Below are 13685 nucleotides of genomic sequence, written 5' to 3'. Positions count from 1 at the left end.
CACCATTATTTGCATGAACACTAGAGTTCAAATCTAAGGGATATGTTTATTTATGATTACTATTCCACTAACTTAATGTTATATAGTGTCATTCTATATTTAGTATGTTTCTAGATGAATGACGTTTTAGCGTTAAACTATCTAGAAATATAACTTATATGGTCTAAATATTAGTCCACTAAGGGACCAGTTCAAAAGTTTGATGTCAGATAAAAATCTTAATTCCATAAGCTTAGGGGTGGGGGGTTAATGGCCCTGCAAGTTTTCAATATGACAAAATCAACTTACCTGATTTCTCTGGGTCTCATATGGGAACTACACTAAACCAATCATATTTTCCTCCATATGCTGTTAGGAGTTGTCATAAATACAGCTAGTCTTCCACTAGGTAGAGATTTATTGTGGCCAGCAATAGTGGTAAGTCCATCCAGTGCAGTGTGTAATACAGAATGGCAGATTTAATCTATATGGTGTATGCGCCAAAACTTACAGAATCATATCTTTTTATCTGAAATCGAACTTTTGAACTGGTCCCTAATATTTACTGTTTCATATCTTAGCTCTGAAAATGTAAAAAAATATCCTTAAAAGATAATAATAATAATAAAAGTCCTTTTGAATCATTATTGATGAAGGCATAAACACCCACATTCCAAGTAAATGCCAAAAAGGTATCAAACCAAACACTTTTTGGCATAAAACAAAGCATTTCAAACACTTGCTGTTCTTCAAATAGAAAGGCTAGGATTACTGATCTTGAATATGGTTTATAACTACTTCAAATAACAACATAAAAAATAACACAGCTTACCGGTAATTTTGATTGCAAGAGTAAGTACAGACCCTGTGGACAAATCTAACATTACAATAGAAACTAAGGGGGTAAGGTATCGGATCTATTTAGTAAACTGTGGTATCAACATTGCACGTATCAGTGACGTTACAAAGGTTCCTGTGTGTCAGCTTGCATCATAGTGATGACACTCAAGATGTACCATGGACAAAGATCAGCCACAAACTGTCACTCATCAGTTTCCAGCATTTCCTCAGGAGGGGTTGTTGTGACACGATAATGCACCATGAATCATTCTTTGGTTTTCAAACATATTGAAGTACTACATATGAGTGACCTTAATTGTGATGTCCAAAATTATTACACATAGTTGGCCAAAATACAACAAAACATATTCATTCACGTATGTATGTGAAGCAAGGAAATACTTCCTTTGCATGGCACCTAACACATATCATGCTGTGGTTCTGATTACCCATCTTGTGCATTCAACATTTTAGAAAACCTTTCAATTAAATGTATGAGTGATGGATCCAATTGCTGAAAATAGTGTCTTTCTGGATTACCATTTAAGAAGATGTTGTCTGTGCATCATTCTGACAGACTCCTGAGTTAGGTAACAGGAATCACCACCTAGTGTTTTTGCCTGACTTCTACACACATGAAAGACAAGGTACACCGAGAAGTTTGTACATACAGCTAGAACAATCATACCCTGTGTGACAGAAACTTCCACTTCTGGTGTGTCATATGACACTCACATGACTTCATGACCTGTGAGTTCAACTGTCTCATGAAGTCCAATAGAGAAACACTGAAATGTTTTGATGTTCCAGCATTACATCACATGATGGCCCTGTGATGCCTGAAATTAGACCACAAGCAGACACAGAAAACCACAACTATCATGATCCTGGTAGTCCTGTGACATTGATAGCACTGTGATCTGGACATTAAGTTGGTTCCTTGGCAAATGGCAGTGCATCTCTATTCCATCGACGTGTGGTATATCATGAGACTGCCACTTGATACATGGTGGCATCATCTAATGCTCAACAATCATCAAACTGATCAACACACCAATACACTCACAATCCAATCAACATAAAATGACCACCAACAAATGTATAATAAAAAGTTCTAGGTGAGTCACATGGCTGTCACGTGACCATCACATAACATACTGATCTTACATCAACCACCAGTAATGTCACACGGGGGCTCTCATTTCAAGAAACAAAAGAGATTATACACATTAGGAATAAGATATACCACTTATTCACTAATCCAAGACATTGTGCTCGAGCTATTTAGGCACACATCCTTATTTAAGAAGATGGATGTTTTGCATTCTTCAAAATTTCAGTTGAGGTAAAAATGGCTAGAAACATGTCTGGCATGCTTCCAATACTTCAATGTTGGTTCATTAAATTACAGGCTTTGTCATATCAATTTGGATACAATTCAAGAAAAAAAATGGATTGCTGTTCACCTTCAAGACTTTAGTGGCAATTAAGAAAAGGATGTTTTTTTATCTTGAAGATTTCAGTGGCAGTGGGTGCAGTGGGTGTACAGGTGGCAAGTAAGACTGGATGTCTGCTTATCTTGAAGAGTGCGGTGGGTGTACAGGTGGCAAGTAAGACTGGATGTCTGCTTATCTTGAAGAGTGCGGTGGGTGTACAGGTGGCAAGTAAGACTGGATGTCTGCTTATCTTGAAGAGTGCGGTGGGTGTACAGGTGGCAAGTAAGAATGGATGTCTGCTTATCTTGAAGAGTGCGGTGGGTGTACAGGTGGCAAGTAAGAATGGATGTCTGCTTATCTTGAAGAGTGCGGTGGGTGTACAGGTGGCAAGTAAGACTGGATGTCTGCTTATCTTGAAGAGTGCGGTGGGTGTACAGGTGGCAAGTAAGAATGGATGTCTGCTTATCTTGAAGAGTGCGGTGGGTGTACAGGTGGCAAGTAAGACTGGATGTCTGCTTATCTTGAAGAGTGCGGTGGGTGTACAGGTGGCAAGTAAGAATGGATGTCTGCTTATCTTGAAGAGTGCGGTGGGTGTACAGGTGGCAAGTAAGACTGGATGTCTGCTTATCTTGAAGAGTGCGGTGGGTGTACAGGTGGCAAGTAAGAATGGATGTCTGCTTATCTTGAAGAGTGCGGTGGGTGTACAGGTGGCAAGTAAGAATGGATGTCTGCTTATCTTGAAGAGTGCGGTGGGTGTACAGGTGGCAAGTAAGACTGGATGTCTGCTTATCTTGAAGAGTGCGGTGGGTGTACAGGTGGCAAGTAAGAATGGATGTCTGCTTATCTTGAAGAGTGCGGTGGGTGTACAGGTGGCAAGTAAGACTGGATGTCTGCTTATCTTGAAGAGTGCGGTGGGTGTACAGGTGGCAAGTAAGAATGGATGTCTGCTTATCTTGAAGAGTGCGGTGGGTGTACAGGTGGCAAGTAAGAATGGATGTCTGCTTATCTTGAAGAGTGCGGTGGGTGTACAGGTGGCAAGTAAGAATGGATGTCTGCTTATCTTGAAGAGTGCGGTGGGTGTACAGGTGGCAAGTAAGAATGGATGTCTGCTTATCTTGAAGAGTGCGGTGGGTGTACAGGTGGCAAGTAAGACTGGATGTCTGCTTATCTTGAAGAGTGCGGTGGGTGTACAGGTGGCAAGTAAGAATGGATGTCTGCTTATCTTGAAGAGTGCGGTGGGTGTACAGGTGGCAAGTAAGACTGGATGTCTGCTTATCTTGAAGAGTGCGGTGGGTGTACAGGTGGCAAGTCAGACTGGATGTCTGCTTATCTTGAAGAGTGCGGTGGGTGTACAGGTGGCAAGTAAGACTGGATGTCTGCTTATCTTGAAGAGTGCGGTGGGTGTACAGGTGGCAAGTAAGAATGGATGTCTGCTTATCTTGAAGAGTGCGGTGGGTGTACAGGTGGCAAGTAAGAATGGATGTCTGCTTATCTTGAAGAGTGCGGTGGGTGTACAGGTGGCAAGTAAGAATGGATGTCTGCTTATCTTGAAGAGTGCAGTGGGTGTACAGGTGGCAAGTAAGAATGGATGTCTGCTTATCTTGAAGAGTGCGGTGGGTGTAGAGGTGGCAAGTAAGACTGGATGTCTGCTTATCTTGAAGAGTGCGGTGGGTGTACAGGTGGCAAGTAAGAAAGGATGTCTGGTTGGCTTTAAGGCTTCAAAAAGGGTACATTGCAGAGGGAGAAATGTAAGACCTAATAAATACTTGTCTACAATGTCACAGTTGAGGAAACCAACAATCGATATCATACAATTTCCAACATTGTGAATACTGGGAAACACGCTTGCTACCAGGAAACTAAACCCAGACTTATAGCATACAGGGCGACATGCTTGCTACCAGGAAACTAAACCCAGACTTATAGCATACAGGGCGACACGCTTGCTACCAGGAAACTAAACCCAGGCTTATAGTGTATAGGTCAACATGCTTGCCACCATTAAATTAAACCTTGCCCTATAGTGTACAGGGCAACACATTTTGCTTTGTTTGATCGCCGCACTCAGCAATATTCCAGCTACATGATGGGACTCTGTAAATAATCTATAGTGTACAGGGCAACACGCTTGCCACCAGGAAATAAAACCCTGGCCTATTGTGTACTGGGCAGCACATTTGCCACCAGGAAATTAAACCCTAGCCTATAGTATACAGCTAGGGCAACAGGCTTGCCACTAGGAAATAAAACCCTGGCCTATAGTGTACTGGGCAACAAGCTTGCTACCAGGAAATTAAACCCTAGCCTATAGTATACAGCTAGGGCAACAGGCTTGCCACTAGGAAATAAAACCCTGGCCTATAGTGTACTGGGCAGCACATATGCTACCAGGAAATTAAACCTTGGCCTATAGTGTACAGGGCAACACGCTTGCCACCAGGAAATTAAACCCTAGCCTATAGTATACAGCTAGGGCAACAGGCTTGCCACTAGGAAATTAAACCCTGGCCTATAGTGTACTGGGCAGCACATATGCTACCAGGAAATTAAACCTTGGCCTATAGTGTACTGGGCAACAAGCTTGCTACCAGGAAATTAAACCCTAGCCTATAGTATACAGCTAGGGCAACAGGCTTGCCACTAGGAAATAAAACCCTGGCCTATAGTGCACAGGGCAGCACATTTGCCACCAGGAAATTAAACCCTAGCCTATAGTATACAGCTAGGGCAACAGGCTTGCCACTAGGAAATTAAACCCTGGCCTATAGTGTACTGGGCAACAAGTTTGCTACCAGGAAATTAAACCATAGCCTATAGTATACAGCTAGGGCAACAGGCTTGCCACTAGGAAATAAAACCCTGGCCTATAGTGTACAGGGCAACAAGCTTGCTACCAGGAAATTAAACCCTAGCCTATAGTATACAGCTAGGGCAACAGGCTTGCCACTAGGAAATAAAACCCTGGCCTATAGTGTACAGGGCAGCACATATGCTACCAGGAAATTAAACCTTGGCCTATAGTGTACTGGGCAGCACATATGCTACCAGGAAATTGAACCTTGGCCTATAGTGTACAGGGCAACACGCTTGCCACCAGGAAATAAAACCTTGGCCTATTGTTTACTGGGCAGCACATTTGCCACCAGGAAATTAAACCCTAGCCTATAGTATACAGCTAGGGCAACAGGCTTGCCACTAGGAAATAAAACCCTGGCCTATAGTGTACAGGGCAACAAGCTTGCTACAGGGAAATTAAACCCTAGCCTATAGTATACAGCTAGGGCAACAGGCTTGCCACTAGGAAATAAAACCCTGGCCTATAGTGTACAGGGCAACAAGCTTGCTACCAGGAAATTAAACCCTAGCCTATAGTATACAGCTAGGGCAACAGGCTTGCCACTAGGAAATAAAACCCTGGCCTATAGTGTACAGGGCAACAAGCTTGCTACCAGGAAATTAAACCCTAGCCTATAGTATACAGCTAGGGCAACAGGCTTGCCACTAGGAAATAAAACCCTGGCCTATAGTGTACTGGGCAACACACTTGCCACCAAGAAATAAACCGCTGGCCTATAGTATACAGGGCAACAAGCTTGCTACCAGGAAATTAAACCCTGGCCTGTAGTGTACAGGGCAACATGCTTGCCACCAGGAAATTAAACCTTGGCCTAGAGCATACAGGGCAACACGCTTGCCACCAGGAAACTAAACCTTGGCCTAGAGCATACAGGGCAACACACTTGCCACCAGGAAATTAAACCTTGGCCTAGAGTATACAGGGCAACGAGCTTGCCACCAGGAAATTAAACCTTGGCCTAGAGTATACAGGGCAAGAAGCTTGCCACCAGGAAATTAAACCTTGGCCTATATTGTACAGGGCAACACGCTTGCCACCAAGAAATAAAACCCTCGCCTATATTGTACAGGGCAACATGCTTGCCACCTGGAAACTAACACTGGCCTATATAGCAGCTAAGCAAACTTGGATAAGTCCACACTACAGTGGTAATTCACAATAACCCACAGGTGCATCTTTTCACAATCTTATAAATGAAATGCTTACCCAGTAGGCTTATAATGTCTTGGGTCAGTCTGTTTCATCTTGAATGGTGGCTGTAAATGAACAATCTAACCAGCATAGCCACTCACTATTTACTGTATATTTCCCTGCTATCGACATGTATGTTTCCCACTTACAGTCAGCTGTAGGTTAAGGGATGTAACAGAGAGAACATTTGTCTATGTCATAATCTGACAAATCCACTTTGTTGGGTATTCACAACCAGGATGATATCCCAAGTCAGAGACTCCAGTCTCCCTCTCTGTGATCAAGGACAGCCACGTCTGTGCAGGAATCAGCTGACAGCATAAACAGAATTAGGTGATGCCAGACTTGTCTGTTTCGTCATCTGACAAAGCTGACATTAGGACACATTTATTAATTAACAGTTTGTACAAATATGGATTTTTCCATTTCAGGTAATCAGTCATTTTCCCAGGGATTTTCTTGTTCAAGTCCAATCCTGAAAACAAAAGGAAAGTGAATGAGTCTGATGTTATTTGTGCAAATGTTCTACAGCTTATGATTACTGTGTTCCTGACAAGAGAGCCAAGTAACAGTGCAAGCGGTTTACTATCTATACATAGAGATGTGTCTACTCTCTGCACATAGAGATGTGTCTAGTGTCTGTACATAGAGATGTGTCTACTCTCTGCACATAGAGATGTGTCTAGTGTCTGTACATAGAGATGTGTCTACTCTCTGCACATAGAGATGTGTCTACTGTCTGTACATAGAGATGTGTCTACTCTCTGCACATAGAGATGTGTCTAGTGTCTGTACATAGAGATGTGTCTAGTGTCTGTACATAGAGATGTGTCTAGTGTCTGTACATAGAGATGTGTCTACAGTCTGTACATAGAGGTGTGTCTAGTGTCTGTACATAGAGATGTGTCTACTGTCTGTACACAGAGATGTGTCTAGTGTCTTTACATAGAGATGTGTCTAGTGTCTGTACATAGAGATGTGTCTAGTGTCTGTACATAGAGATGTGTCTACAGTCTGTACATAGAGATGTGTCTAGTGTCTGTACATAGAGATGTGTCTAGTGTCTGTACATAGAGATGTGTCTACAGTCTGTACATAGAGATGTGTCTACAGTCTGTACATAGAGATGTGTCTAGTGTCTGTACATAGAGATGTGTCTACAGTCTGTACATAGAGATGTGTCTACAGTCTGTACACAGAGATGTGTCTAGTGTCTGTACATAGAGATGTGTCTACTGTCTGTACATAGATGTGTGTCTACTGTCTGTACATAGAGATGTGTCTACAGTCTGTACATAGAGATGTGTCTACTGTCTGTACATAGAGATGTGTCTAGTGTCTGTACATAGAGATGTGTCTAGTGTCTGTACATAGATGTGTGTCTAGCGTCTGTACATAGAGATGTGTCTACAGTCTGTACATAGAGATGTGTCTACTGTCTGTACATAGAGATGTGTCTAGTGTCTGTACATAGAGATGTGTCTAGTGTCTGTACATAGAGATGTATCTACAGTCTGTGCATAGAGATGTGTTTACAGTCTGTACATAGATGTGTGTCTAGCGTCTGTACATAGAGATGTGGTAAATGAGAGTAATTCTTTAGCATGATCCATGTAGCCATACTGGATATCTGATGAAAGTATTGTGTATACAGTTGAAACAGTACTTCACAGTACTCTGATGGAAGAGCTAATCCAATATGCCTGGTGCCTTGTTGAAGTTGGCATTATATAGTTCCTGCTGAAGAAGTGACCAACAAGCACAGAAACATTACCTCTACAACTTACATGATCAACAAACACAGAAACAGTATCTCTACAACTTACATAATCAACAAACACAGAAACAGTACCTCTACAACTTACATAATCAACAAACACAGAAACAGTATCTCTACAACTTACATAATCAACAAACACAGAAACAGTATCTCTACAACTTACATAATCAACAAACACAGAAACAGTACCTCTACAACTTACATAATCAACAAACACAGAAACAGTATCTCTACAACTTACATAATCAACCAACACAGAAACAGTACCTCTACAACTTACATAATCAACAAACACAGAAACAGTATCTCTACAACTTACATAATCAACAAACACAGAAACAGTACCTCTACAGGTTCTACTACACCAAATCGGTACCAGTTTGGAGAGTGCTGTTTTCGTAGGGAGCCTTCAGTGCAGATCGAGAGATATCTGCAGGCTGTGATTGGAGGATATTCTGTAAGATTTTTATGTCTTTCAAATGTACATCCATCCAGTTATTAAAACTGACCATGTTTTTCTATATTTAGTACTGTCTTTTTCAACATGATGACTTATGCTGAATGTGACCACAACTATTTTCAAGTAGGTGACATTTGGTGCGAAACTGGGGGTGGTGTGTTTAGCTTCCGGTACTCGGAAAAGGAGCTGGCTAAGCTAGTCATTTTTATTTTTTTTATTGCTGCTCTAAGGCCAAACTGTGCATACACGTACAGGTAATAGCTGTTGAATGCTTAGTTATTTTTAAAAAAATCATAATGTTACTATAGAAGTCTATGGGAAAACATTTGGTTGTGTGTAACCTGTAACTTACATAATCAACAAACACAGAAACAGTATCTCTACAACTTACATAATCAACAAACACAGAAACAGTACCTCTACAACTTACATAATCAACAAACACAGAAACAGTATCTCTACAACTTACATAATCAACAAACACAGAAACAGTAGCTCTACAACTTACATAATCAACAAACACAGAAACAGTATCTCTACAACTTACATAATCAACAAACACAGAAACAGTACCTCTACAACTTACATAATCAACAAGCAGAGACAAGCAGAGACTATACCTCACTGTAAGACATATTAAGCTAAAACTATTGAGTGCATAAAAAAACTTCCAGACGTAGATGTTGTTAACACTGACAAATGTGAAACACACACTATGGAGACAAATGTTTTTAATCTTGTCTTCCTAATCAAAGAACAGAACTGGAAGGTGAACTTTGATTGTTTTTAGATTCATTGCAAATGTTCACAGAACAGTAATCTCGGTGGAATTAAATTGAGACTTCACTGCGATTACTCTTTCAAAACCTCACACACTTTCCGACATTTCAATTTAAAACTTATGATCCAATTTTAATTGTGCAGCACAGATAGAAATTTGCATAGTAATTGGATGTTGTTTATGTAAAATGTATCGCCAAATTTGATAAATCAAATCTAACAGACAGAAACAAATGAGAAATATGTAATTGTTAAACAGACATTTCAATTTCAATCAACAAGGGAATGGCCTCAAAGAAAAACGAATTTACGACAAACGTTTTCCATTGATACAAAATCTGTGATATTCAATTTCTAGTCCCCTTTGAAACAACAGTATAACTGAATTTCAGGAAGGTTATAATTATTCATGCATATTTGCATGACATCACCGGGAAAATTCACAACAAAAATGAAAAGAATCATTGCTCATTTGCATAATTTGCAAATTTAAAATCGTCAGCAGGGTCTCTGTGGAAATGGTGAAAGCGCCTTGCGTTAATGACCAACGGGGAAATGTACGCTACATTAGACGTAGGTCGTACAAACACATTAGAGCCCTCAAAAACCAAAGCGTTAGGTCTCGTAAATGAAGAAACAGTTGATCATTGTAAAAAATTAATCTTCATCCCCTCTTCGAACCAGCTGTTTTTAGCTGCCTGGTGCAAATAATGGTTCGACAGATACCGGGAGCTCAGATGGGCACACAAAAATTCATTTGGTAGACTGACATTTTTCCAATTTCAATTTACACCTAATTAACCTGCCCAACGCGCTAAGTATGCATCCGTCACCGAGCTCGTTAATTAACAGAGGTGCGAGAGTGTTCTCTGCAATAATCTGTCAGGAGAAATATTCACCCCGCATTGATTTTCACCACAGAGATTGAAAATTTTCAGGCAATTAGCCCCACTTTAATTGTCTCTACGTCTCCAGCTTAATTTTCGTAAGTGTGAAAAGCCTTTAGATGCCCAGTGTTCACTGTTATAAATGATTCACATGCCACTGGCTGACAGATATGGAGCACATTTGCCAAAATCTCATCATTTCAAACATTTTACCCCAAGAAGCGACAAAAACTGTGATCTAAACAAATGAATTTCTAAAAGTTCATGCGGGGAGTTTTTAAATTCAGAAATCATCCAGTGACATTTCGATGTGTAACCGATCCAACATCAAACGTTGGCGAGAGATTTCTACACCTAGCTACAGCCATCGCATCCTTCCACGACATAATAATTTGCCCATGTGCATGCTGCAGACCTGATGGAGGGACAACTGCACACCAAAACAACAGGATGTGTTAGAATGCCTCAGCCAAATGATGTTAATTATTTTCGTGTGATTAATGATGCTTCTCTACACAAAGGAAGTCAGCATAAACAGTCCTTAGTTCAAATGAGGATCTTGTGGGGGTGGACTGGTACATACATATACATTTGTGTAGAGAAGCACCACTGTTTCTCCTCCTTGCAAACCATTTCCTGTTATGTAACAATCTCAAATACAGACAGACTTTCAACACATGGGGTGCCAAAATTATCATTAATTTCCCAGCCCAAGAATAGCTTGGAGATATTGTACAATCTAACATGACAGTTGCCTGTAAATAGTTTACTGTGGAAGCTGTCTAAGAAGCTTCTTCAGAATCCCATGAAATGATATGAAAAACTACAAGGAATTAATATTTTAAATGCTTTCTCTTTTAAATGAACTTGAAATATTGCAGACTAATAATTGGCACTTTTCCATTACTTTTATCAGCACTTGAAATGGCTTGCGATAACCACCAACAGGTCTGGTGCCTTTATCATTAACCTCAATGCAAAGCATAGATTGTGCTAAGTTCGTGCAGCTCACCTGCACTGATAACAAATCCTCCTCAACAGGCAAAGGTATCTTGCTGTGTTTGGTGACGAGTTGGGACATAGCTGAATCCAATTGTTACATATGTATGTTTCCTACCTAGCATGGTCTGTCTGAAGAAAAGCTTTCTTCATTAATCTGTAAGGATTTATGTGGTGGTGGTGTGCTTTTACAATGGTGATGTGTTACTGTTGAAGAAGATATCAACTGATTCTCAATTAAAATCATTGTATATGATAGCTGGTCTACATTCAACAGAACTTTTCAAGATTACATTGATGTCAATATGCTGCAGTTGTGTATGAAAATGGTACTTTGAGACATTTCATCTATACATCAATATGTACATATGTATCAATGACAGGCCTACTTTGTATTATCAGATATGCAATATTCCAGCAGTATGACGTTAAGCCTGTGAGGAATCAAGTCGGACCAGACAATCCAAGGACTGATATTGTGAGAACAATCCATGCCGTGGGAGTATGATGACATGCCATCAACCAAGTCACCAAGTCTAACCAACCGATCCATTTACTTGCTCCTTACAACCAGTATAGATTGCTGGGGACCAATTCTCCCCAGAATCCCAGTGGGACAAAGTGGTTAACAATTTCTTCATAAAAAACATATATAAATGGCATCAAAGTAATGTTTGTGCTAACATGATACAAATAATGTGTTCTTTTTTTTATTTTCAATTCTTCAAATAATGCCAGTCAGCATACGTAAGCATTTCACTCATCTTGTTCATATAAATGACTTTAGAATCTTCAATTATATATGGCCAGCATTTTCCCAGTGCACTTAGATTTATAACACTCAATAATTAATAATCCTTTGATCTTCTAGAGGGTCTGTAATTTGCCTTGACATCAAAAACGTTGGTGAGGAGTAATCCTCTGAACTGACTCCTACATAAAGTTCCGGAATGGACTAGCGAGGACCGACTAAATTTTCATATGACAAACAGAAATTGTTGATATTCTTTCAATATTTATGTGAATTTGTATCCCCTGCAATCATGCTCTGGGTTTAAGCCAAGGACACATGACCTAATGCCATTTCCTGGATAATGAACACTGCAACATTGACTTATCATTGTCATGGAATATACAGTGGAACCCTGCTTGTACGGACCCAGATATCTGGGAACCTCGCCAACTGGAAAATATTTACGTGAAATGAATATATACTGTGCAAAATACTCAAATAATCATATGCATTCATTTAATATAGTTATTTTTGCCTCCGTAGAATTTGGGCAGGGGAGGTAACAGACAAGGAATTATGATATCCGGAAATTAATTTATCCGGGAGATATGGAAAAAACGCAAGTGTCCGGCTATGTGAGGTTGGACTGTAATAAAAAAATACCCAATTTCTGTAAAGTACATAATATGTGGTACAGTTGAAATAATGTAATAGGAAGTATGTTTGATTAACATTTAAGAAATACATTCATCTACTTTCAATACTTTCTCCAATATATTAGAACTCCACAAATACTCATAATATCTAAACCAGCATGTGAACCACAATGCAAAGCAGTTGACTTAGTCACTCACATGAGAAAGTATGACACTTGTTGCCATCCATTGTGCTTTGTATCTGAGTAAGCTACCTTCTATTGTCTTCTTCTTCAGGTGCATGTTTTGTGATTTGTTCCACTCTGTTATGATCTGTACATCATAGATTGGGTAACATTTCATTGGTCAGTTCATCAGTATCAATGGCTCATAATGGCTGATCACTTCCTCTAACAACTTGATCGAAAATAGATTTATACTTATCGAGGTCAAACAAATTCTGATCCAATATCCCAATTAACGAGGAAAAATGTGATTTACGAAGCTAATTACTATGTCTGAATGTGGTCATTTTCTGCAGCCTTTGTCTGCTTTTTTCACTAATCAGTTTACACAAAATCTGAGGCAGTCAGGCATGATGGGGATTTTTTTAATGAACTAACATTTTACACTTGAGCAAAGATTGCAAAAAAAGTGGCCAAATCACCCAGCTTTTGATCATTTTACAGCCTGCAATTTTTTGCTTCAATGTTGATGCTACTATATCTTGGAGGCTCAAGCTATACACTTGGAAAATGGGGGAAATTAAATCTAATTTTTTGCCTTCCATGACAGTTTCTGAAGGTTGTCTTCAGATTCAAACAAACCTAAACCAATACAATCTACTCAAGCTGGTAGTCACCTTCTTTGTTACTGTCCGAGCTATTTTCTTGAAACATAATTACAAAAGAAAATGGTAAAGTTGAGAGCAAGACAAAACTTTTTGTTCAAAAACATAGCGAGTGTCCTAGTTGCAGCGAAGAAAATGGATAGTAAAATGTCTACTGAACATTTGCAGAGTCACATTTTGAAAATGCCATTGCAAATACATGTATTGGCACCTTTCACAATGGGGAAATGGGTATGGGAGCTGAGTGATCTAAGGCTC

General features: G+C 39.9%; 1 protein-coding gene across 3 annotated transcripts in view; it reads right to left on the bottom strand.

Moving 5' to 3' along the window:
• Nucleotides 1–3798: 3798 nt before the first annotated feature.
• Nucleotides 3799–13685, bottom strand: part of LOC139454232 (serine-rich adhesin for platelets-like) — a 117577-nt gene continuing 107690 nt past the window's right edge. For 2 of the 3 annotated variants that reach the window (XM_071235832.1, XM_071235833.1), the window contains one exon: nt 3799–6778. In XM_071235832.1, coding sequence (XP_071091933.1) covers nt 6633–6778 — 146 coding nt within the window. In that variant the 3' untranslated portion in view covers nt 3799–6632. The remainder of the gene's footprint in view (nt 6779–13685) is intronic. The other variant, XM_071235834.1, reaches the window with a different exon arrangement.

The sequence above is a fragment of the Haliotis cracherodii genome, unplaced genomic scaffold (genome assembly GCF_022045235.1).
Source record: "Haliotis cracherodii isolate W230 unplaced genomic scaffold, xgHalCrac1.p SCAF_10, whole genome shotgun sequence".
Taxonomy (NCBI): Eukaryota; Metazoa; Mollusca; class Gastropoda; order Lepetellida; family Haliotidae; genus Haliotis; species Haliotis cracherodii.
The sequence above is the reverse complement of the archived record's forward strand: the minus strand, read 5'-3'. Positions and strand labels throughout refer to the sequence as shown.